We start from the raw sequence: 25,523 nt of genomic DNA on the forward strand, positions 1-25,523 counted from the left end.
TTTGGAACCCTTGGATGAATGCCATCTGTTCCCAGAGATTTGTTAATGTTACGTTTTTCTATTTGTTCCAAAACCTCGTCTAATGACACTTAAATCCGGGACAGTTCCTCAGATTCATCACCCACAAAGAACAGTGCAGATTTGGGAATGGTTTAATGGTTACTGTCTGCATGTCTGCACTGACTGGCCATTGATTTTAATGGGTTGTATTTTGGCTTTCATTGAATGGAGTTGCCTTGTGATAGGTAGTGTACAGTGTAAATGGGCCAAATATATAAAAGAATCATTGTCTCTTGTGCTGGTGATTGGGAAGGAGAACTTTGTTTGTTTTGATCTTTATCCTGAATAACTTTTTAAAGGCAGATTAGGGCAGTTTGAATGCATAATTGACCAGCTTTGAGCTACTCTTAGAATATTAAGAGATAGCAATCATATTTCTGTCACTGGAGATGTCATCTTCTGTATGTTTGCAATAAGATTTATCAGGTGGGCGTGCATGCACTGATTTTAGAATACCTGCTAGGCTGTGCACCACTGTAATATTTTCTTATCAGTTTTACATTTCTATTTGATTATGACCTTCATCTGCATAATAGTAATCTACAATAAAATATATTTATGGGAATACATTTTTGTGTAACTGGTATAGTGAAAAATTTCAACTTCTGAAGGTGTGGGGGAGGGTGTCTCAATTTTGGAAGCAATTGAAGACAGTGGGAGCTGCAGATTTTCCGCAATCTGAAACCAAAGTTCAGTGTTTTCAAGAGAGGCACAGAAACATTGCAGCTTCTAAAATCAGAGGCCACTTTTGAAAATGTTGACCTGAATAACATATTCAAGGACACACACAGTCATCCCATGGCAGGCCTAGATCTCCTTACTCCCAGCTACAATATTGTGTTCTCTCTTGTACAATTACAGTGTTTGGAAAAGAATAAAAAAAGTGAACTGAGTGTTTTACATAAATTTGTTGAAGGTACTTAAATAATGTTTCAAATGTTGAAAGATTATTGGCTACTGGCCAAAGTAACCAGCCAAACAAACCCCACACCTGAACTGTACAAGAAAGGAAAAGGGAATATAGATGTTTGCCTTTATCGTTCTGTCTCTTGATGCTCCTCTCAAATTTCACTATACTACTACCAGAGAAATACAAGAGTGAGGTGCACATGCAAGAAGCACCACTGAGCTGGAGAAAACATGAAGAACAGTAAAAAATGCCCCGGTAGCAATAAAGGCAGAGGTGCTGTAGTTACATTGTGTGATAAACAGAACTGAAGGAGGAGATCGTACTGAAAGCACAGGACAGCCTTAGTAATGATCATACTGCCTTTTATGACAGCATGGGTGGGAAGCACAGGTGAAATGCAATCCTCCTATTCATTGTCCAATATAATACACTACAGCGGTGATCATATTACAATAGGACCTGAAATATGGTTATGTAATATTCTGCTAGTTTGTTTTCCAACCAGATAAAGGTAAAGTTCTGTATATTTTTGGAAAGGAATAGTGATATTTGTTGGTCAGTTAGGTTAATTACAAGTAAACTGCACATACCATGCTTGTGATTCACAACTAAGTCTTAAATTCAACTGGAGCTGTCCAGAGCAGAGTCCAGTAAATATTTTCAAACCCTTCCTACCCCTCTGAAGTTTTTATAGCATGTGAGAGCAGTAGGAGTGGGAAGCTCCAGGAAATACTCTGAGAATTTAATCCCTGTTCACAACAGTTAACCTAATCATGTCATCTTTGTTTATACTCAGGTCAAGCTGAATAGAAATCACATGCTAAATAATTTGCCTGATGAACTCCACACACTGCTACAAACAAATTTATTTTTCTTATCCTCACCAAGTTCTTGGTCTCATGATTCTGTCTGTGCAGGTGTTTGTATAGTGACAACTACCTACTATTCTAGGCAATGACAACTGGTGGCACACTCACACCTGAGTCTTGACATGGCACCATATGCATATGTTATAAAGTTTCTACTGCCAAATCTAGTGACCTGACCCCTTGTAGGCCTCATACACACCTTCATAGTAGATTGTTATCCTCCTAGTCTCTTCTCTGTCCATCTGAAGGCGAACAGAGCCATCCTGTCAGCATCTCTGTGAGGCACATGCAGTAAATTACAGTTCTTCCATTTTTATCATCAGATTGGATTCAAATGTGACAGGATAGGGTAGAACATCATTCTACTCTCCGGCTCTCACCTGTTAAGCCTGTCCTCTCTTTCCTTTCAAGTATAGAACAATCTCTCAGGAAAATTCTTTTTTTTTCTCTCTCTGCAGAATCTCTCACACAATGCATTTATCACAGCATGTTCCAATAAAATGAAAGTTTTAGTAGGCAGGGCTCATATTTGGATTTTTCTATTTGTTTGCATGCATGTTTTTGATATTTTTTCCATTTGGTATGTAATTGAGCCCAGTGCCTTCTAAAAATCCCCTGAGACCAATTGCCATTCTTATTCATGGCAGAGCTGAGGTAGCTGAAAGGGAACTCACCTGCTCAAGCATCACTCCATTAATCAGGACTGTACATAGGATCTGCTGCATGTCATGACCTTGGGTTTTATGGACATTTCTGACAGAAGAAGAAAGGTAGGTTCCATATAATTTTCACATCATATTACGTGAGTCTCAGTAGCACAGCAGCTTACACACACTCTCTCTAGTCTCCTTAGCAATTACTCTGCAAGTTATTTCTCACTTCACCAGGGCTTTCTGTGTGTTTTAACAAATATCTCACAGCTTTGGTGTTTTTCTTTACACGTTGAAAGAGAGAGAGAGAGCGAGTTTAATCTTGAAAACATAAAGCTTGTGATTTTCAGGATTTATATTTTATTTTACATTTTAAGCTCCCTTTTAAAAATAATGGACTGATACACACATTCCACTTTTTGTGTGTTCTTTACACTTTCCATGCTGGGGTCAGAGTTTTCAACCATGGTGTAGCACGGTCCAGCACTATTCTTCTCACTGAAACAGGTGGATTTCATTCTCCCTGCAATTCCTTCTAGCCCAATTGCTTTTTTGGATATGTCTGAATCTAAGGTTCCTCTTCAGCCCTGCTTTACTTGTAACATTTTCAAATCCTGCTCTTTGGGATAAGAGAATAAGATCCTTATTAATAAATTACCATTAAGATAGAAGAACCACGTTTTCTCTGTTCCCTTCCCAAAGTCCTTGTCTGCCCCTACTCAAGGGGCCAAGTGCAGTGCTAGCGACTTACTGCTTTTGTCACTGTTAGCATTAATAGTAGCAGTGGATGTATTTCATGCACTTGCTTTCACTTCTGGAGACTTGCTTTTAGAATTTGTTGTATCTAACTTAATAGAAAAGGCTAGATTGGGATTAATTCACAGTGGCAGCAGAGTAGTTCAAGAAAACTTTATGAAGATATTTTGTTGACCTTTTCTAGTGCAAGGCCCCAGATGCAACAGGTAACTTTCTTCTTCTCATCTGCACTAAACTTTAAGCCAACCCATTTTGAGGAAGGGACATTGTTGATCCTAGTGGGAGAGGTGGACAAAAGTAATAGGACAGAAGGCCATTTGTATGTCTTCTTTTCAGAGTTTAGCAGAGGCTAGAATGGCCCAACTAGGTCTATCCTAACTTCTATTTCAAGGACTCCTCCAGTGGATCTTAGCAGGGGAACAAAATACCTGGGCCACATGCCACTTTCTTCCTTCTTCTCTGTCCCATTGGAGAACACACCCAAATTCTTCCGGGCCTCTTATAAAGATAGAGCTGGTAAAGCTAGATCCACATCAAGTATATGCCCTCTCCCTCTGCTGAGGAAGAAGTTATTCCTCTGGGGACCTTTATTTCTGTCATGTGGCCTGTTAATGGCAGCCTAGCTGACCTGTAGGGGATATAGCACAAAGCTTAATTGCCTGGGTCCATAATATGCATATGTTTGTGAAGGGTACTCAGCAAAGGAAGGCTTCCTGTAAATAGAGAAGGAAAGAAGAGAGATGACAAATTATGTAATTTGATACAGGCAGGACTGCAGTGAAAGGTGAGAGAGTCATTCCCATCCCCACCAGCTCCCATGTGGCTTAAGCAGCTGTCTAAATAAGGGGCTTTGTCAGTCAAAGCAGCTTGTATTTCACATCAGGAGACAATAAAGCATTAGCAGGTTAACATCACACTAGCATTTGCACCTGGAGCCCCTGGTGTTTGGCAGTTTTGGCAACATGGCACTCAGATACCACAGAGATGGGCACATGAGAAATACCTTGGTAGAGAGTCAGATACTGTCTGTTGGAAATATCCTGAAAGATGTGGTTACCAGAGTGACATAGTCTATCAACCATATGCAAATCCCATGCCTCAGTAAGGCAATTCAAAGGAAGGATATATGAAAGAGCTATGTAATGCAGCAAGGAAGCTGAAAAATCCTCATTGATAAAATAAAGGTGTTGGTTGGGGGGGGGGTGTAATAAACAGCCTTGTTAGAAAGAATCTTGCCATTATGTCAAGCTAATGAGTCATATCATATCTAATATTCGGACAAAGAGACAGAACTTCATTTTGCCACTAACTTGACTCCTGTTTTTTGGGATGGGGGGTTGTTTCTGTTAATGTGACAAATTCCTCGCTGTTCACTGATCACATCCTAATGGGGCTCAGGCTAGTGTAAAGGACTGTTATCTGGGAATACAGGCAGTCCCCGAGTTACGCGGATCCGACTTATGTCTTGGTAGTAGCAGAATGGTGACAACGGCTCTATTTCCTTCACCACTCTTCCCCCTTCAAACCCTCTTTCCCCATCCCTTTTCAGGGACCCCTCTCACAATCTCCTGTTGCGGCAGGAGGTCATGCGACTACTTACCATCGGAGCAGTGGAAGCGGTCCCACATCAGTTCAGAGGCAAAGGCTTCTATTCCCGTTACTTCATCACACAGAAGAAGTCCAGTGGGTGGAGACCAAGCCTCGATCTTCAGGAGCTCAACTGTTACCTGACAAAACAAAGATTCAAGATGGTTACCCTAGCCTCTATCATTCCGTCTCTTACCAAAGGGAATTGGTTTGTGTCTCTCGATATTCAGGACACCTACTTTCACATTACCATCCACCCAGCACACATGAGATTTCTCAGATTCACATTCAGCAACGACCATTACTAGTACACCGTACTACCTTTCGGACTTTCAGCGGCCCCAAGGGTGTTTTAAAAAATCCTCGCAGTCGTAGCCGCTCACCTCAGACATTTGGGGATCATGATTTTTCCGTATCTCGACAACTGCCTCATAAAAGCTTACTCAGCAGTTGAGGCACAGAGGGCGGTAGCTGTGGTCAAGAACACGTTCGAGGCCCTAGGCCTCATTATCAACCTGCCAAAATCCTCTCTCGTGCCTTCCTGGACAATCGATTTCATAGGGGCGAGGCTGGATTCCACCACCCCTACCGCCTACCTACTGGTCGACAGGTCTCAAACCATTCATGATCTTGCGAATGTCCTACTCACCACTCCTGTGGGCTCCATACTTACATGCCTCCAATTGCTAGGTCACATTGCAGCGGCAACCTACGTCTTTCCACATGCCTGCCTTCACATGAGATGCCTACAACATTGGCTTCTTCAAGTCTACAATCTAGTCACAGGTGATACACGCAGTCTTATTCCTATCCCCATCCGGGTGAGAGACTCCCTCGCATGGTGGCTCAATCCGAACAACACTTTAGCGGGCGTCCCTTTCCATGCTCGGGCTCCATCCTTCCAGGTTACTACAGATGCTTCCCTTATTGGCTGGGGAGCGCATATGCAACATCATCAAGTACAGGGACTGTGGTCACCACACGAATCCCTGCTTCATATAAACTTTCTCAAGCTCCGAGCGGTTTACAATGCCTGTCACCATTTCGCTCAACACCTCCGTGGTACAACCATGCAGATCCTAACAGACAACATGTGCACGGTCTACTACATACATTGACAGGGAGGTGCCAGATCCCGGTCCCTGTGTGCGGAGGACATACGACTATGGAATTGGGCAATTCGGAATGGCATCACGCTTACGGCTGCTTACCTCCCCGGCAAGAGCAATACCATTGCAGACGCTCTGAGCAGGACCTTCCATCAGCAGCATGAATGGGAGCTCCTTGACAATGTAGTGCACGATGTCTTTCGGTCTTGGGGGTACCCAGACTTAGACCTGTTTGCCACCTGATGCAACAAAAAGTGCCGCCTATATTGTTCAAGGACCGGAATGGGATTCAGTTCGAAAGGCGATGCCTTTGTTCTCAATTGGGGATTGTATCAACTACTATACGCCTTCCCACCTTTTCCCCTCATACCGAGGGTAATACGGAAGATATTGGCAGATGCTGCAACGGTAATACTCATAGCACCGTTTTGGCGTCACCAGACCTGGTTACCACAACTCATGAGGATGTTGTCTCAACCCAAACGACTTCCACACATACACAACTTACTTTCCCAGCAATACGGCACTCTACTCCACCCGAGCATCGACTGTCTCCACCTCACAGCGTGGCTCCTCAGTGGCTCCAGAGCTCAGAGTCAGAATGCTCACAAGCGGTCAGGGACATCCTGATACAAAGCAGACATCAAACGACCCAAAGGTCTTATTGTTATAAATGGTGCCGCTTCCAAACCTGGTGCCATTCACGCGGCATGGACCCCTTGTGTGTATCTATCCAACACATATTGGACTACATCCTCCATCTACATTCGCAGAAGTTGGCAGTCGCTTCATTGAAAGTACACCTGACTGCAATCTCAACTTTTAATCCACATATAGACGGTGTTTCAGTGTTTGAGATTTATGAAAGGCATGCGGAGCAAAGCCGCCGAGGACCCGGGCGGCGGGAGCGCCCAGATGCGCCGCAGTCCCGCCCGGGTCCTCCGCGGCTTTGCTCCGCATCTCCCTGGTCTGCTGCCCCCCCACCCCCAGCAGACCAGGGAGACGCGGTGCAGCTTTTCTCGCCCTGGAGGACAAGGGCGGCGGGACCTCGGTGCGTCTGGGCGGTCCCGCCGCCCACATCCTCCAGGGCGAGAAAAGCCCCGTTCGTAAGTGCGGATCCGACTTTCACTAGTAACCCTTATCAGTTAATCATGTGGTCAACACAAGTTTTTGTCAATTACATTATTAATGAATTACACGCTTCTTAACATCCTTGCTGACAACCCCTGTATACCTTGTTATACTGATAAGATCTCATTGAATTGAACCCAGCCCTGTACATTGTCTTCATCATTCAGAGCCTGCACTTCAAAGCACTTTTGAATTTCATCAGTCTAACTTAGCCATTCAAATTCCTTGATACCTTTCCAGAACTCTGCTATCTCCAATGTCAAAGAGTTGGTCTGGTGAGTACAAGTTTGAAGTACTCGTACTGTCTTGGAACATGGATTCAGATTACATCAGGTTTGACTCCTATCTTTATCTTTCCAAGGTATTCTAGACAGAATACCATGCATCTTAATGTGGGGAAGTTTCTGAGTGGACAATAAGATCTCCTGGCCCTCTTCAGAAGGGAAGAGATTTGGCCTTCTATCTTTGCCTAAAATTTCCTTTCCTTCCCACTCATTATGCACCAGCTAGTAGAAGTATTTCAGCAGTGCTATCTGTATGTTGGAGTGCTGTGAGATAAAAGGAGCTGTATACATTCTGATCACATACTCTCTGTTTAGCATCTTATAAGAGCCCTAGTGAGAACATTTTGTGCAGATTTAGTGATGTGTAGTGCTGTATCATGATTGTGGGCTTCCTTTGACTGTCCTGAATATGAATTTTCTTGGTGAGGTCCTGATTCCTAGGAGACAGAGTTATGCTACCTTATTCCCCTCATATGCATGGGCAGGAAGATGCTAACAGCTGGAGCTGGACAGGTTAAACTTCTCTTGAAGCAGTAGAGCAGTGGTCTCCAACCTTTTAAACCACAAGATCACTTCTTCTTTGGGTAGTGTCCTCATGGGTGCTCCACTGTGGGTGTTGGGCTCATCCCAGCACCACAGTTCAGAGATGTTTCAGCTGTTGTTTGCCGGACCGCACGTGCGCGGCGGCCATCTTGTGGCTTTTCGTGCAGTTTCTGGTTGCACAGTTTGGCTCCCACCAGTTCTTCCTATCTTCGGGCACAGATGGAGAAACAGCTCCGTCTTGTGTAAATCCTTTCAGCACTGAGAGGCGAGTGTTGTTTATAGTTAGTTGATTAGTTCGTTTCTATAGTTTTTATAGTAGTTAGAGTTAGTTCAGTCATTATCTTCTTAAAAAATCCACCAAAATGTTCCTTCACCATGCCTGGCTGCAGGGACATACCAGCCATTTCTAGGAGCAGCAATTACCATAGAAATAATTACTCCAGCCACAGATTAGGCATTTTAACCTAGGCATTTTAACAACAGGTTAGGCATTTTAAAACTCACTAAATTTAAGCGTAAGAGAAATGAAAATTATGAAATGCACATACCAGTCAAAACCCCAAAATAACACACTTGGCAAGCAGTAAAAGTAGTAACACCTCCCCATCCCCCACCGTATGTGTTGGGTCAGGAGAAGAGAGTGAAGGACAGTTGGTGTTTGTGAGAATTAGTGACAGAGATTTGCATTGCCAAGCTCCCTCCATCCCCTTCTCTCAGTGTGGAGATGGGGAACAGAAGTGGGTGCCCTGTGTACACAACAAGCAGGAGGCTTCAGGGGTGCAGCTCCAAGGCAGAGGGCAGGAGCAGCATGACTGGGTGGAGGGGCAACTGAAGTGCCAGCACTTGATCCTGACTGGTTTGGCCAGGAAGCTCTCAACTGTCAGAGGCTCCAAGATCTACCGATAGATCCCGATGTACTGGTTGATGACCACTGCAGTAGAGGAAGAGGCAGGGACTAGCTGGGCCTACCTACATGGATCCAAAGTTTATATTCACATGAGATCTGCAATCACGATTTGCTGAGGGACATATCTTTGATTCACTTCTGTCAAGCAGTGCAAGTGGAACACCTGACCCTGGACAATATCCAAAGACTCTATCAAAAATCCCCTCCCTCTCTAGCTATCACTGAGGCTCACATTCCTCTCTCTACTCATTTCCATCCCCATTCCCAAGACTTCATCTCCTCTCCTGTCAGATCTCCCCTTCTTTTGATTCCTCAGATTCATTCAGAAATTCATTCTCCCCCATTTCCATTCACCAAGTAGATATACACATATTAAAACAAAGAAGAAAATTCTCTCCCTTCCCAGAAGAAACATTAATACATCTTAATGAGTATTTATCATCCAGATCAGTTACTTTGTACGTTATATCCCCTTCATCCATCTTCTGTCTTGAAATTGTAATCCTTTTAGGTCTGGGGCTGTCTTTTCTAATGTATTTTTATGGTTCCTAACAGAATGGACCCAAATCCTTATCCTTTAATTGCTATTGAAATCTGAATCAATAACAGAAGGAGGTAACGGGCAACACAATAACATAAGCCTCCATCTATCATGAACTGTTCTAAAATGCGCAAAGAAGGAAAAAGCAAAAGCAAAGGAAACAAGCAGAGTCAAATTTTAGTCAGTTCTTTAGATTTATCACCAGGATTGGCAGGAAACCTCAGGAAAGCGCGAGGGGAGACCCTTAGCTCCAACCTCATCTACATGGTTTGTCTCATGTACCTTAGGATATGCTGAAGTTTACTACAGCATATCCAAAATTTAGGGACTATTGCAAAGAAACTAAATGTTTATTTTCATTGAGGGTTAACCCAAACTCAAATACCATGTGATATATTCTGTACCAAAATTTCTAAGCATATGCTTTCAATCTGAATGATGTTTATATCAGATTAAGAGAAACAACAAACTAAGGCTGTACTCTTGGAAGTGCTTATGCAAGTGCTTAATTTTACACATGAATAAACTTCAACGGATGTGTAAATGTTTGCAAGACTAGGGCTAAAGAAAGGACAAATACAAAATTTCTACTTAAGAGCACATAGTTGACCTCCTGGGATAGGCTATCACACTGAATGAGGTTCCTTTCAGGGACCATACGGAGCTGAGAGCACAAGGCCTGTGATTACATGAACATACTTAATCAACTGTAAGGCCAGAAGGGATTGTTGTGGGTCCTGGGCCCTGCATCTGGTTTTATACAATATATTAAAAAATGGTTTGGATAATAGCACAGAGAGGACCCTGTGGAGAATAGCAAGGTGACAGAGGTAGCAAGTGCTGTTGAAGACAGAATTAGAATTTAAAATGAACTGGACAAACTGGAGCAATGGATGAAATAAATAGGATGAAATTCAATAAAGACAAATACAATTAAGGAATAATCAGTTGCACACATACAAAATGGGAAATGGCTGTCTAGGAAAGAGTACTGCAGAAAAGGATCTGGGGATTATTGTGGATCACAAACCAAAGTATGAGTCAATTGTTCCAAACATCACTCTGGGATATATTAGTGGGAGTGTTGTAAGCAAGAGGCAAGGAGTCATTCTTTCACTCTACTTAGCATTCATAAGGCCTCAGCTGGAGTACTGTGTCTAGTTCTGGGTGCCACATTTTAGGAAAGAGGCGAACAAAATGGAGAAAGTCTAGAGGAGAATTGAGGAAAAAAAAGTTTAAAGGTTTAGAAAACCTGCCCTGTGAAGGAAGATTGGGTTTGTTTAGTCTGGAGAAGAGTCAATAATGGGAGAGTTAGATATCATGTATTTTAGTAACCATATAGTTGCAACAAATGTTAGTTGTTATACAGTTACTAAAATAATCTCCCAGGGCAGGGCTGGCAGCCAGTGCACTCCTGGCCCCATTACCAAGGGGCCCCCAGCCACCTTGTGCTGCTGCTGCCTCTCTATCAGAGGCAGCAGCGTGGGATGGTAGTTAGAGCTGGTCCACAAGGGGAGAAAGTTTAAAAATTGGCTCCCCATGCAGACCAGCCTTTGGCAGAAGCACAGAGCAACAGCAGCCCATGTCCACAGGGGACTTGAGCTCTCTCCATGGATAGATGCTGCTCCGGTATGTCTCAGATGCAGTGATGGGGCAGGTGGCTCTGTGGAGCTGGCACATGCAGAGAGCTGGCTTAAAAGCTTGTTCCATGCGTATATTGGCTCCTGCCTGCCCCCCTCGCACCTGCAACTGGTGCCTCTGATAAAAAGCCAGCTTCCTGTTTATACTGGGAGGTGACTCTGTGGGAACTGGCACATGCAGGGAGCCAGCTTAAACACCAGCTTCCTACGGACAGTGGCTCCCACCTCCCCGCCCTTGCTGCCTCTGTATCAGAGGCAGCTGGAGGGAAGGTTTTGTGTAATTGTTTGGATTAACCGATAAACCTAGGCTTATCGGTTAGTTGTTTAAATAGCCATACATTAACATCTCTAGTAAATAAGACTGAGGTGTGACAAGTCTTCGAGTATTGAAAAGGTAGTTATAAAGAGGAAGGTTATAAATTGTTCTCCATAAGCACCAAGGACAGGACAATGAGTTATGGATTTAATTTGCAACAAGGGAGATTTAGGTTAAACATTAGGAAAAACTTCTTAACTACCAGCAGGACTGTACCTAGCAGGGACATGGGGTCTGGGGCAATTCTGCAGGCCACACTCCTACTCATCCCTTCCCCAAAGTCCTGTCCCACTCCACCCCTTCTCATCCCTGTTCCATCTGCTCCCGCCCCCATTGCACCTATTGCCTGAAGCAATCTCTGCAGAGCAACACAACCTGGGGATTACTGAAGGACTTGGAGCAGGGTGGCAGCATGGTTGGCCCCCACCAGATTCACCATGGCAGTGGGAGCTAGACTAACCCAGAAGCCTGCTCCCCTCTGCCCATCTCTCTGCCTGCTGCGGGGACAGATCACTCCGCTTGCCACCACCACCACGGTGAAGTGCAGCGCAGCAATCAGGGAGATGGGTTGAGTAGAATAGATACACCTACCTCCCTACTGGCTGGGAGAGACTCGCTGCTCTGTACCCAGCAGGGAGCTGTTGCTGTAGCTGAGGGAGAAGTACCCTTCCCCAGCCAGGCAGCTCTGTGCATGAGCCCTGAGTCCCTGGCTGGGCAGGGCTTATTAAGCAGCTGCAGGGCTGTGCTACCACACAGCTTAGAGGGAACCTAGGTCAGAAATAGTCTAGACTAAATACTTAATACTGCCTCAGTGCAGAAGTCTGAACTAGATGACCTATTAAGGTTCCACCCAGTCCTGAATTTCCATGATTTTGTGACCATCAAAGTCTGACCTTTGGAGGTCTAGATTGGATATTAAGAAACAGGGAGTTGGTGGAATCTCTATCCTTATAGTTTTTGAGTTTTTTTAAGGCCAGGCTTTACAAAGACCTGGCTGGAATGATTTAGTTGGGATTGGTCCTGCTTTGAGCAGTGGGTGGGACTAGATGACCTCCTGAGGTCTCTTCCAACCCTAATCTATGATTCTATGACCTCGTGGACTTCTCTGAATTAATTCCTGTTTGAAATTTACTGTGGAAAGGACCTTGCATAACATGCGACAAGCAAGATAATAAGCAATCTGAAAGACAGTAGTCTTTCTAACAAGAGTAATACTGATTTCATTTTATGGAACACATCAAACTCTTCCTTTTGTAGTTATACTGGGTCGTTATGCCTGTCTTCTGTGTGCTTTAAATAAACTAACTTATGCCACATGCTGTTTCTGTAAAGGTACACTTGAGTCATTGGGTGGATTGTGTAAAGTGCGTTGGTGGGTTTCAATCTATTTCCCTTTGGACTGGAATAAACATCACAAACCAGCTCAAATTCCTCCCTTATTGTCAGTCTCAAGAAGACCAATGACTGAAGTGTTAGAGACAGTGACATAGGTGACTTGTGGTAGTATTCAGGAGGTAGACCATAGCCCTGTGCCCCCACCAAAATTGTAATTGGTAAATGCGGTGCCTCCTCATGCCCCTCCTTGTTCCTCTGGGTGCCCCCCCCCCCCCGCACACCTTCCCCTTACAGGCAGAAATGGCCTATGAATACTGAATTCCCTCATTAAAAGATGCTTTTGTAGCAGAAGTTTGTGTTACATTTAGATGGTCTCTTGAGCTCAATCTGGCATTGTTCAACATTAAATGAACACTATTTTTAGATTACATTTGGGAAATTAATGTTCTCATTGCTTAATTACATCCTATTACCTTCAATAAAAGTCTAGGAACTATAATGGGCTTGCTCTGATAGTTATGAATTGGACTGTTGCTCTTACATTCATTTATAGACTATTTTAAGGTGTTCTACCTTTCCTGTACTACCCAGGAGGAAGTGTGCACACTTGTATTTTATCTGATGCTGTCCATTATGCTTTTCTGCTATTAGAAATACATTTCTTCAACAGTTTAAAAATACCACAGTATGAAACATTTCAACTTCTCTCCTTTGCAGTAAAATGTGTGGGAGTTAACTTTTTTCCTTAACTGAAGTAAAACGCCCAACAATATTCACTAATATCAATTCAGCTGCTCTTGTTCTGGTGTGAGCTACTGATGCACAACATTACTTACCTTGTGTTCTGTGCTGGGAGGAGGCAGCATGGCTTAGACGCAGTGTTAAGAGTCAGAATTAAGTTCTGTTTCTGCATCTTCTATCTTGCTCTCATAGATGCCAACTCCGTGGGTGGCTCCAGGGCTAGAACACCCATGGAAAACAATAGTAGGTGCTTAGCACTCACCACCAGTCCAGCTCTCACCCATCCCCCTCAGTGCCTTTCATTTGCCAGCAGTCTCATTGATCAACTCCTTTCCCTTCCTCCTACCACTTCCTGTACACCACAGTCAGCTGTTGCACAGTGTGGAGAAGGTGCTGGGAGGGCAGAGGGAAGAGTGGGGATATGGCACATTTGGGGAGAGTCAGGGTGGGGCTTTGGCAGAAGGGATGGAGTGGGGCAAGGCCAAGGATGGAGCAGTGTTTGGAAGGGATGGAGTGGGGGTAGGAAGAGGTGGGGCAGGAATTTGGGGTATGGAGGAAAGGAGTGATGCAGGCCTGGAGCAGAGTGGGGGTCAAGCACTCTCCAAGTAGAAAGGAAGTTGGCACTTATATTTGCTCTATTATGTCACGGAAGTCTTTCTGGCTGTTCTGGGCAAAAGGAATTGGCAAGTATAGCTCATTAGGGATATGACTTGGTAACTGGTTAACTGGAAACACAGTAATTATAACTCTTGCCAGGTGATGCTTACCAATAACCAGTTAACTGTCAGTCCTGCGCAGCCGGGGACCTGTCTGTGGGTGGAGGGCTGCTCCAAACCAGTTAGGCTGGAACAATCCCCTGTCCAGCTGGGCTGGAACACTACCTTGCCCATGGGATCCTGCTTAATTGGTTAATCAATTAACTGATTAAACAGGAATTTACTTCCCTATAGCTCATCCTATGATAACAGTTTTTCCATTCTGCCAGTATTTCAGAAGGGTCTTAAATAACAGCCACTGAAGTAAGGGCTGGTCTGCACTTATAGTGCTGCAGCCCCTGTTGCCTTTCCACCCTTCATTCCCTCAGGCAACCTTCTGCAGCCTTGCAAACAGAGTCCACTGCTGAGCTGTGGTAACTGCAAGCCCAGTTTCACTTCCCTGTTGTGGGCACCACTTAGTGGGACTCAGTGGAAGTGCTCAGTGCCAGTGCCTTTCCTAGGCATGCCCCCCTCAGTTGCACCTGATTCCCACCCTGGCAGAATACTGGGGGGAAGGGAGAGCACAAGCTAAAGGGGAAGCCATGTGACCATCTTATGTGTCTTTCTCTGCCCATGACGCTTCCTGCTTGGTGCCCAGCATGTCTCACTCGTGCATATATACACACCTCCCAACGAGAAGCCACTCTGTCTCACTCCCTACCACTTGCAAATACAAAGGCTGACCTGTCAAGGGAAGAGGTTCCTGGTTGGTAGTACTTCAGGACATTATTATTTGTTTCAGTGTGTCAAATGGTTGCTGTTGGGGATCTGCCCAGTCTCATTCAGTATCCTGTCTTGTGATCCAATTTATGGGTTCCACTACTGCAGGCAGGGGTAGAGAGAACTCGGACAGAAAATGTATCATTCCTGTCAAGGAATGTATCATTCCTTTGCATGCACTGGGACTGGCATGTCTCTGACTGCCCTGATCACATTGGAATCTGTTTCAGTCCCTATGCTATGAGCAGCTGTCCAATGCATGTTCACTCTGTCATATTTTGTCTGGGTTCAGTTTCATATTCTTGTCTTTTTCCATCTCTGTAGAAAAGCTTGTAGTTTTCTCTCATGGTCTCATTCAGCTTCTGTATCATTGCTCTGTTTACTTACAATGATGGTATTACCTGCAAACATTTTCCACTCACACAGTCCTTCCTCAGAGCTTAGGGGAATCTTCTCTAGAACACCTCTGATGATGGGCTTATGCCCATCAGCATATGCAGCTCTCTGGAGAAACAAATGGTGCAACAAAGGTCATCAGCCTACTGGACTCTCTATTCATTCTTTTGTGCCAAAATCTTTTCCTCACATTACAGACCATAACATTTCTGGCTTTGGAAAATTCTGGGAAGAGGTCATCAATTGTGGGAAGTGCACAGTAGCATCTTCTTAATGCCTCGTTCAGTGGCTCTGGGTCTTTGCAGCCACTTAGTACCTCATGGCTTCTTTAGCACCTATTATGCTACTTACTCAGACTACTAGCCTCCACAGGGGCTATGATACCCCAAGACTTTTGATCTCCTTGCATACTGGATTATGTAGTGCCATTGGCATTTTCCTTTGTGGTAAACACATGACTGTAGGATCTATTAGTCACAGCTTTTTCTTGAGGAACTCCTTACCCTTTGAAAACATCCCCATGTGTTTTAGGAAACTGTCTCCACTGTTCTTGGAATTCCGCGTATGTGTGGCACTCTGATCAGATTCATGGTTTGTATGGTCTGTGGTATGGTTGGTACTGGCTGTTATTTTTTGGGTTAGTTACTATGAGGTCACATTTTCCCATGTGTCTGCAAAATTCAGGGCTCTTGCACCTTCAGACAGTTTCATGGCTCAGTCTGCCAGCTGCTGCACTGCAGAGATGCTGCCACTGTGTTTCAATAGCAATGGGTGAAGCTGAGTGAAGGTTCAGTTGAACAAGTAAGGCATTATTAATCACAATGCACTGTTCTGGTTATATGGCTGCATTGCTTTCCAGCCTAACTTCACGTATTTCCTAGATCTTTGGGTGTTTCATAAGAGTCCCTCCTAGAACGTAGACCTCCTGCATCCAGTTCCACTGATCATGATATGCTCTTCAGCTTGACTTCATCAGGCTCTTCCCAGAAAGGGAATGTCTACCTGCCCTTCCTTCTGACTGAATTCTTCTCTCTCTATAGTCCTGCATAACCCTTTCATATCTGCTGTCACTAATGGCAATTAAATCACCTGATCAGTATTAGCTTGGAGTATGCTGTTAGGTCACATGCAAGGCTCAGCTTGACTCCCATCAGTAGGATGGTAGAGTAACTGTCTGTGAGATGGGATAGTAAACTTATTACACTACTGCATGTTTTTCTCTGTTCATTTCCTTTTCTGATTAGTCTTAAATCTGCTCCCCATGCTTTGTTTTAGAAAATAATTTTATGCTGGCCTTTTAGAGATAATAGCGCATTTCTGAGATGGAGTCTATTGTATTTAGCAGGAGTTGAGATTCATTCTGTAATACTTCTTCCAGATTATATTAATTCTCTCTAGCTCTAGCTTGAAAAATGTTTTGTAATAGGCTGTGTTGAAAAAAAAGGCATGTCTCCATTGTTTTTGACATTGTTCCAACAATATGAATTTGTGTATAATAAATCTTGCAAACATTGGATCAAAGAATCTAGAGACGGAAAAGACATATTGAATTCATAACCCTGCCAATGTAGGATTGCACCAGATTGTTAGGAAAAACACTATACACCCTTTCTCCCCCCCCCCCCATCTGATCTTTTCTGCATTTTTACCCTATTCTATACTATATAGATTTCTGGGGAAGATCTGCATTTCTCAAAATGGGAGTCTTAATCCAAAAGGAAGTTGCAAGAGGTCACAAGGTTATTTTAGGAGAGTCAGAATATTGCCACCCTTACTTCTGTCCTTGTAAGTCAATCTTGTAGTAGCCTATGTAGTCTGCTGTACTCCCCTAAGAGGGAGCTCTTCTGGTCCCTGCTAGCAGTTGCTCTGTCCAAGGTGCTGACAGTTCTCTGAGCCCTCCAGGGACATGGTTCTTACTCCCTTGCAGCAGTAGCTGATAGAGCCCTGCACGGATACACAATTTTGTATCTGTATCTGTGTCTGCAAAAATAAGCCTCAGATATCTGCATCCACAGATATGGTTACCCTTAGACAGGGCTTGACAAACAGCGGTGAAACCTACTCACCAGCCCCGCACCGCACATGCGCAAGACCCGCATTGCACATGCGCGCGCCGCTGGTGAACAGGGTGACTGGCTAAAATCTACTCACCACTCTAAATTCAGTGATTTGTTGAGCCCTGCCTATGAATAACCACAAATTTGCAGGGTTTGAGATAAAAAATTTGTATCTGCATCCGTAAAAATGAGCTGTGGAGATCTGTATCCATGGATGTGGATACTTGCAGATATAAAGTAGATATCCAAGGATTTGTACCTCAATCCCTGCAGTGCTTTTTGTGTCAGACTGCTATGCTCTGATTGGCTGTTTCCTATGCAGGACTTTATCAACCCCCCTCTGTGCCAATGCAGGTTAAATGCTCCATCATAATATCTATTAGTTTGCCCTGATGTGAGGATGAAGAACGTGCTGGGGCCTCAGAGAAGTGGCCCAGGGAAAAGCAGCATTGACAGGATTTCAAGTGGTACAGCAGGAGACTGCTATTTACAGGGTCACTGGGTCAGGATCCAGAGTAATGGGTGATCCCAGGTCTCCCCCAAGTTTCCACAGAAGAAGTGGCTGGACTGTTGGACAGAGATATTCACCCTCAGAAGGTGGTGCCCTAGCCAATGGGTTGAATTAGGAAGGAGGACAGTGAAGTTCCAGACATGGAAAGTGGGATAGTAAGCAGAGACTGAGTGGCGTGTGCTGACCACAGACAAGGTCTCAAGCTAATCTCCAATGTGACCCAGAGGAGACACCACCAGTCCAGTGGTGAGAGCTGCACCCTGTGATAATTTGATGGAGAAGCGGGCCTTCCCCCTGCAGGGAAGAAGCAGGGGCCTGCAGCACGGGAGACTGACAGGGATGACAAGCCCTACCAGGTCAGCCCAGACATGGGGGAAGTGTATAATGCAGTGTAGAACAGAAATCCCTGAGGTGAGATAGAAAGAGTAAAGACTACAGAGTTGCCTTGAGCACTCTGTGCAAAAGGCAGCAAAATGCTCCCAAGCTTGCCCCCTGCAGTGAAGGAGATAGAGAAGTAACAAGATCAGACCCAAGACTTGTTGATGCAGGTACTTGAAAACTATCAAAGATTGTGGGAGGTGACCCAGTACCTGAAAGGGTGAGAGCTGTGTCTTATGATAGATGTTATCTTCTTACTCCTCACTATTATTCATCATTTGAAACAGAAAAACTAACTTTTCTGCTTTGTCCCCAACCATGAGATTTCCAAATTTAGAATTAGTCATTGAACTACGCTACCTGAATAAATTGAAATGAAGACAGTATTTTCTCTGCATTTGCAGGAGAGACTCTTGCTCCCAACAGCTGATTTACCACTTCAGCAAACTCTGGTTAGCAGAATAGTAACAGAAATGTAGCCGTGTTAGTCTGGTATAGCTGAAGCAAAATGTAGAACTATGTAGCACTTTAAAGACTAACAAGATGGTTTATTAGATGATGAGCTTTCGTGGGCCAGACCCACTTCCTCAGATCAAACAATGGAAGAAAATAGTCACAACCATATTTGTGACTATTTTCTTCCACTATTTGATCTGAGGAAGTGGGTCTGGCCCACGAAAGCTCATCATCTAATAAACCATCTTGTTAATCTTTAAAGCGCTACATAGTCCTGCATTTTGCTTCTGGTTAGCAGGTACTTAGCTAGTATTTTCCATCAGTTCAGTGGTTTGGCTTTCTATAAAACATTGGCAGCAAATATACGCTACTTTAATATTATCTTTTTAATTTATATTATGTTTATAGACTACAGTAAGTTTAGACTAACATAGGTTGTCAATTTCAATTTGAAAAGTTTTTTTCAAGATATTTAAGATTTACAAATCCAATCTAAAAAATTATCAGTTTTTATCCATCCTAACTGTTTGTCTAATTTAATTTAAAGTATGCCAAGAGATGGCACTTCCACAATTTCACTGTTGGAAAGTAATTGCAGACATCTCACTTCCAGGAAGTCTGTTCTGATGCGCTATGTTTTCTTTTCCTAACTTCATCCTTTAATTCTAGTCTGACCCTCTTTTATTATGCTCAATAATTTCTCTATCTTCAGAGTGTTTATACTTTGTTTTATCCATCTAGCTATCACTTTGTTATGCTATATGTATTAACTCTTTTAGAGTCAGATCCATTTTTTTCTTGAAAGTTTTGCTGCTGACTTTAATAAGAGAAGCAGCAGACCCTTAACATAGGCTACAAGATTGACTTACAAGCCTATGAACATGGGCTTTTCCCTGTACTCCCCCTAAATTAGTATATTTTAGTGATGCAGTATCCAGCACCAAATGCACTACACAGCAGTTTGTTCATACCAGAGATTTGTTCAGAAGGACTATTAACTTCCTGCTCTATGATGAGATGCCTCTGTACAGAACTGATCTTCATTTTATAAAGAGTTTTAAGAGTCAGTGGGTAGCTCTGAGTAAAGACACTGACAGCCTATATTTTTATCCCTTGATGTTTCCCAACAGTTTGAACATTTTTACTCTGAAAGTTAACATGCAAATATCTCATTTTGAAACCATTTTAGGGCGTGCTTGCAGAATGTTTTGAGGTAAGAGGTCTCCCGCTTGAGTTTGATCTGGTAGATGTCAGGGATACAAACTGGATAACAGGGCAAAAGCGTTAGACTGACATTCATAAATTTGGGTAATATAGTGACTTTCCTTCTCTAACAGAAGGAAACAATTGCTTGGTTAAACAATTCCCCCAAAATTGGCATAAGAAAAGAACTTATTATGAAGTTTAATTATTTAAAAGGCAAACTTCCATTATATGGTTTATTATGTTAGATAATAAGTATTAAACATTATACTCAGGGTGGCAGTTTTCTTTTGATTGTTAATTACTTGTTTTCATTATACATAAGATACAAGAGTTTTTAGCTTTTTTTAAATTCTCTGTAATTAAAGACAGTGAAGATTAATTTATATCACCCTGAAGTTTTCCTTTATATAATACTTTGGTCTTCTCTGGAGCCTTCTGTTTGAGAATCTGAAGTGCTTGAAAACAAGAAAGCTATTAAGGATCCAAAGAGAGATGTTTTAAAAATATTTATATTTGGATAATGGTGCGGAGGTGCAATCAAGAATTATGCTTGGAGGGACTGAAATAAAATGGAATTAATGAGTGTACAGGCAGTCCCCGGGTTACGTACAAGATAGGGACTATAGGTTTGTTCTTAAGTTGAATTTGTATGTAAGTCGGAACTGGCTCCAGATTCAGCCGCTGCTGCTGAAACCGACCAGTGGCTGACTACAGGAAGCTGGAGGCAGAATTGCTCTGCCCCCAGCTTCCTGGAATCAGCCACTGATCAGTTTCAACAGCGGCTGAATCTGGAGCCTGGGACAGAACAGCTGGGCTGCCAGGTAGGTCCCAGCAGGACCAACCCGGCAGCACCCCAGCTGCTCTACCCCAGGGTCCACAACAAAAGCCTGGTCTGCTGGGGGAGGGGGAGGGGGCGCACTAGCTGCGGCTTTGCTCCCGGTTTCCCCGGTCTGCTGGAGACGGTCCCCAGCAGACCAGGGACACTCGGAGCAAAGCCGGGGAGGCGGAGGGGTCCCGCGCCTCTGAGGCTTTGCTGTGGCAAAAGCCTCAGAGGCGTGGGACCCCGCTGCCGCTGCGGCTTTGCTCCCGGTGCCTCTGGTCTGTTGGGGACCGTCTCCAGCAGACCAGGGACACCGGGAGCAAAGCCACAGCGGTGGCAGAGTCCCGCGCCTCTGAGGCTTTGCCAGAGCAAAGCCTCAGAGGCGTGGGACCCCTCTGCCTCCCTGGCTTTGCTCCAGGTGTCCCTGGTCTGCTGGAGACGGTCCCCAGCAGACCAGGGGCACCCAGAGCAGTTTTTCTCACCCCGGAGGTCGTGGTGGCGGGACCGCTGCGCTCTGGGTGGTCCCGCTGCCTGCGAGCTCCGGGGCGAGAAAGCCCCATTTGTAAGTGCGGATCCAACATAAGTCGGATCCGCGTAACTCGGGGACTGCCTGTATCTACAAGATAGTAAAAAGTTCAGTGGAGACTCCTGAGTGTCTTCACCTTTTTAACATGAATTCCAAACCAATGATTGTTAGGAGAAACCATATCTAGTTGTTGAACCATTTACATGTTTCAGTAAGTAGAAGGTTTATAGGTTGTCACATTATTCACCTGCATTGCAATAGGTATTTCGTGGGTCTTTACGGTGGAAGAGCTTTTTGTAGTGTGCTGCCTTCTGGAATAACAAAGCTTTATTAGAAATAATGAATAATTCATTCTTTTTTAACCAATTTATGGCTAGTCAAAAGCATTCTCTTAAAATCCTGAGTATTTAAAAACATGTGATGCAAGACCTCTCTGGGATTAAAAAAAAGAAATTAGTAAACCATCCTTGTAAAACCTCCCCTATGTATATCCTTTCTAAGTTGTTCATTATTACAGAAATACAGCTGCCAGGGGTTCTACCTTGCTCACCAATAAAGAGAATGAGGACCAGGCAACCCTGTAAGATTCCCTAATAGGAAAAAGGAGGATTTTTAACTAGATTTCCTCTCCAGCAAGCACTTTTATACAAGAAAAAAAGGTTTCTAAAGGTCCTTTTGTGACCCAGAAGAGGGCAGTATAAAGGTTGAATCATGCAGACAAAAACAGACGAAATTGCCCCTAATGATGAAACCAGCTTGGGGCTTCATATGAACTAAAGCCTACCTATGGGCTTTAGACTTCTCTACAATAAAAAGAATATGGGTAGAGCAGTCAGGTGCCCTCAAATAAACCTGCACATGACCTAGTAAATGAATTTCCAATAAATCAGTTAGTCAGTTGCAAAATCAGCAGATGACAGGAGCACATTAGAATATATTTGGATTTGACAGAGAACCTCAAAATTAATTCAAATCGTCTTGGATACGACAAAGCACCTGAGTATAAAAACTGACTGAAGGCCTGTAAAAATGGCTAACAGTAGGGCAAAATATTAGTCTGAGGCATGGAGGGGGAGGGGGTGTCAATGTAGTGAGATACTTCGGGAATCTAGGATAGGTCTTCTGGTCTTAAATATTGTTATTAATCTAGGAGAGGGAATAAATGTTATGTTACTGATACTCACAAACACTACCAAATTGGGGGAAGGTGACAAACATCATGTGAGTACAGAAAAATAACATGTCTAGAAAATACCAAAATGAAATTCATTGTGAAAAAAATGTAAGGCAATTCCCAAACATGGCTATTGTCTGGGAGGATATAGCTAGAAAGTAATAATGTAGAAAAGAGACCTTGGGCCAGAGATCTGAAGGTAGTTAGGAATAGCTGTCCTCAGCAATTGATTTAGGAGCTTAACTCGTTTTCAAAAGGGAATTAGGGCATGTCCACAAAAACATTTTGTTTGTGGCAAGCTGGTATTTGAATATACTCCTTACTAGCCTACCATGAGCTAGCTAACTGTCCATGTATTCCTTGCTGATGCTCATTAACAAATTGTTAATGAGCTTTAATATAGTCTCAAAATTGCATTGACTCAATGGGATTTAGGCTTTTAAGTACCTAAATCGTTTTTGAAAATGAGATTTAGACTCCTAAATCAGATAGGCATTGCAATACTGATACGTATATACCTTTAAAAATCACAAATGGCATCTATTTGTAATGCAGTAAGTATCAAGATATTCATCACCATGCTACCTGAAAACCTTGAAGAGATTATATGAAGAGATGCATCCCTGATCATCTCTTCTTTCCTTCCACTGTTATAGAGATTTTAGGCACTGATTTTTCACTATTAGGGTGTGTGTTTGTTTTTGGGCTTTATCTGGGGTAATAAACTAGGATGGAAGATGAGAGTTTTGCATTTAATCCTGAACCAGAAAAGATCTATGTGTATTCTTGTGAAAACCAATTCAATGAATAGTGATGGTACCATTGCTGAGAATATCTCTGGCCCAAACACACACAAGCTTGTTTAGCTTAGAGAGTTCCATTGTTCCTGGTGAATGCAACTGCTGTATCTCCCTGAAATAGCCCAAGCCTAGTCTATGGAGGGCTCTGAAGTTCAAAATCAGGACCCCCTAAATCTGAATAGTGAAACCATGGCAACAGCATGATGTGTGTGCAGTAATCTGCATGGGCAAGCAGAAGGGCTGCTGATCTCTGATCCACATGGCTTTTTTTCAGAAACCCTACGTTCACTTCTAGATGCAATACATTGCAATAATGAAAGTGGGAGTTGGCTACAGGTCAGCCATAGGCAGAAGGTGGTTCTCTTACCTGAGCATTCTGGTAAGTAGCAAAATGTGTTGAGAACCACCACTAGGCTGCAGACTGTCAGAGGGCAGAAAACATATTGGCTAGTTCCTGTACGTTTTTTCCTCTTCTCACTATAGTGTCTTATTGAGAATGATTTTCAGCTCTTTTTACTAATCTCATCCAGATTAGATGACACTAAAGCTATAATTAGCTAACAAAGCATCTAAGCCCCCAACGGTGTGCAAGTGGGATGGGGGGATTCTGAGAATAACTAGGAACCATAAATAGTTCTGAAATCACTATGCAGAATCCTGTACTTCTATGCCAGTGCAAACCCATTGAAGATAATGAAGTTGCCCCAGTGTAACCAAGAAGAATTTGACCCTGTTTTCTACAAAAAGGTATCATATGGCTGAGAAATCCTAGAACCTGAGTGATAAAAAGGCAGGTGTAAAGGGTATTGTCGTCAGAGACTGAAAACACTGCTGGTAGCAAAAGTCTGCAACACATTGAATGACTCAGTGGATCTTGGAGCAGAAATAACTTCCCTTCGCAGCTGAAAGGGTCTCTCTGTTCTATTAATCTTGCTATTGTAAAATAAACAAGAAACCAGATGAAGACTGGCTATAGCTTCTGGATGTTTGCTTTCAAGTAAAATTACAGTGGTGTGCTTATTCCATGCTGCCTTGTTCTGGCTGTAGTTTTAAGTGAAGTACATTAAAGCCCCTCATCTGAAAGAGGCTGGGTTAGTGTTAAAGCAAGAACAGTAAGCAGCACAGAAACAAGATCATGTGCTTTCTTTGATTTACATCCTCTTATTTACACTGGCCAATTGCCGTCACAGATATATTTCAGTACCAGTGCAACCCTAAAGCAATGACCTATGCATCTAAAATACTATTGCAATTAAACTGAAACATTCCTTGAACTTTAGAGGCGAATTTTTCCTTAAAAGGTCCATGAGTTTTTTTGTCTCTCCCTAAGTCAGATGTCTAGAAGGGTGCCATGCTTGAGGAGCTGCCATATGTGCAACAGAGGAAGGGAGAAAATGATTTGTAACAATAACAACTCATTTAAGATAAACAAGAAACAATAGCAAGTTATCAGCCTTTTCCCACATCCAGTATTAACCATTATTGTGAGCACCAGTAAGAGAAAGGAAGATGATTATGATAATTTATGCTGCCCTAAGACCTTCCATTTGTGCTTTAGAAACACTGAATTTTGCCACAAGGCACCCTTACGAGGTAGCTATTATTGTTATATAGATTGAAAAACTGAGATGTAGAGATTAAAGTGATTTGGCCAAAGGCACATGACACTTTTGAGTAAGAGCTGGGAACAAAACCCAGGTCCCCTGCTCCTCTTCTTTAACCACAAGACAATCTTTTCTTCTATTATGAAGACTGACCTTCCATCCTATGTATAATACCAAGTCGTAGTCTCAGTGTGCTCAAACACTGTGGGCTAGTTTGGCAAATTGTCTGGAACCAGAAGGCTGCATTTAATGAACATGTACATCTATCTTTCATAAGTAAACATCTGTAATACTAATATTTGCTTCTATTTCTCTCTTCTTGGACACATGAATAGAAATTGCTTGTTGCTTAAATTCATGGGTAATAAAATCCTGAAGTTGATTGGCATTGTTCTTACTCTGGAGTTTGGGCAGGGGTGGGCAAAAGGGTCTCCGCAGGCCAGATCCAGCTCGTCAAGCAGGTGGATCTGGCCCGTGGAGGCCTTGCTGCTCCCATGCCCCCAAGCCAGTTAGGGCCTGGGGTGGTGCCAGAAGCCTTCTCTGCTTTGCCCCTGCCCTGCAAGCAGCACATGAGACTTCCAAGCGCCACACGCTGCTCGCAGGGTGGGGGCAAAGCGGAGGAGGCTTTGGGCGCTCCCCGACCCCTAGGCCTTAATTGGCTGGGGGTGGAGGAGCACGTGAAGCCTTCCCCCACCCTGCCAAGAGCACGTGGTGCTTTGAAGTGCCACGTGCTGCTCACAG

The 25,523-nt window shown here is 43.5% G+C and overlaps 1 protein-coding gene and 1 long non-coding RNA gene across 2 annotated transcripts in view; one reads left to right on the top strand and one right to left on the bottom strand.

Moving 5' to 3' along the window:
* Positions 1-25,523, top strand: part of LOC149524333 (uncharacterized) — a 157,097-nt gene that overhangs the window by 72,070 nt on the left and 59,504 nt on the right. The window lies entirely within an intron of this gene.
* Positions 633-25,523, bottom strand: part of LOC142829140 (uncharacterized) — a 50,571-nt gene continuing 25,680 nt past the window's right edge. Inside the window, exons 3-4 of the mRNA XM_089778249.1 lie at positions 4,846-4,972; positions 633-3,958 (exon numbers count right to left, since the gene is read on the bottom strand). Of these exons, the coding sequence (XP_089634375.1) occupies positions 3,897-3,958; positions 4,846-4,972 (189 nt within the window). The 3' untranslated portion in view covers positions 633-3,896. The remainder of the gene's footprint in view (positions 3,959-4,845; positions 4,973-25,523) is intronic.

The sequence above is a fragment of the Pelodiscus sinensis genome, chromosome 5, assembly GCF_052426305.1.
Source record: "Pelodiscus sinensis isolate ZL-2025 chromosome 5, ASM5242630v1, whole genome shotgun sequence".
NCBI classification, from domain to species: domain Eukaryota; kingdom Metazoa; phylum Chordata; order Testudines; family Trionychidae; genus Pelodiscus; species Pelodiscus sinensis.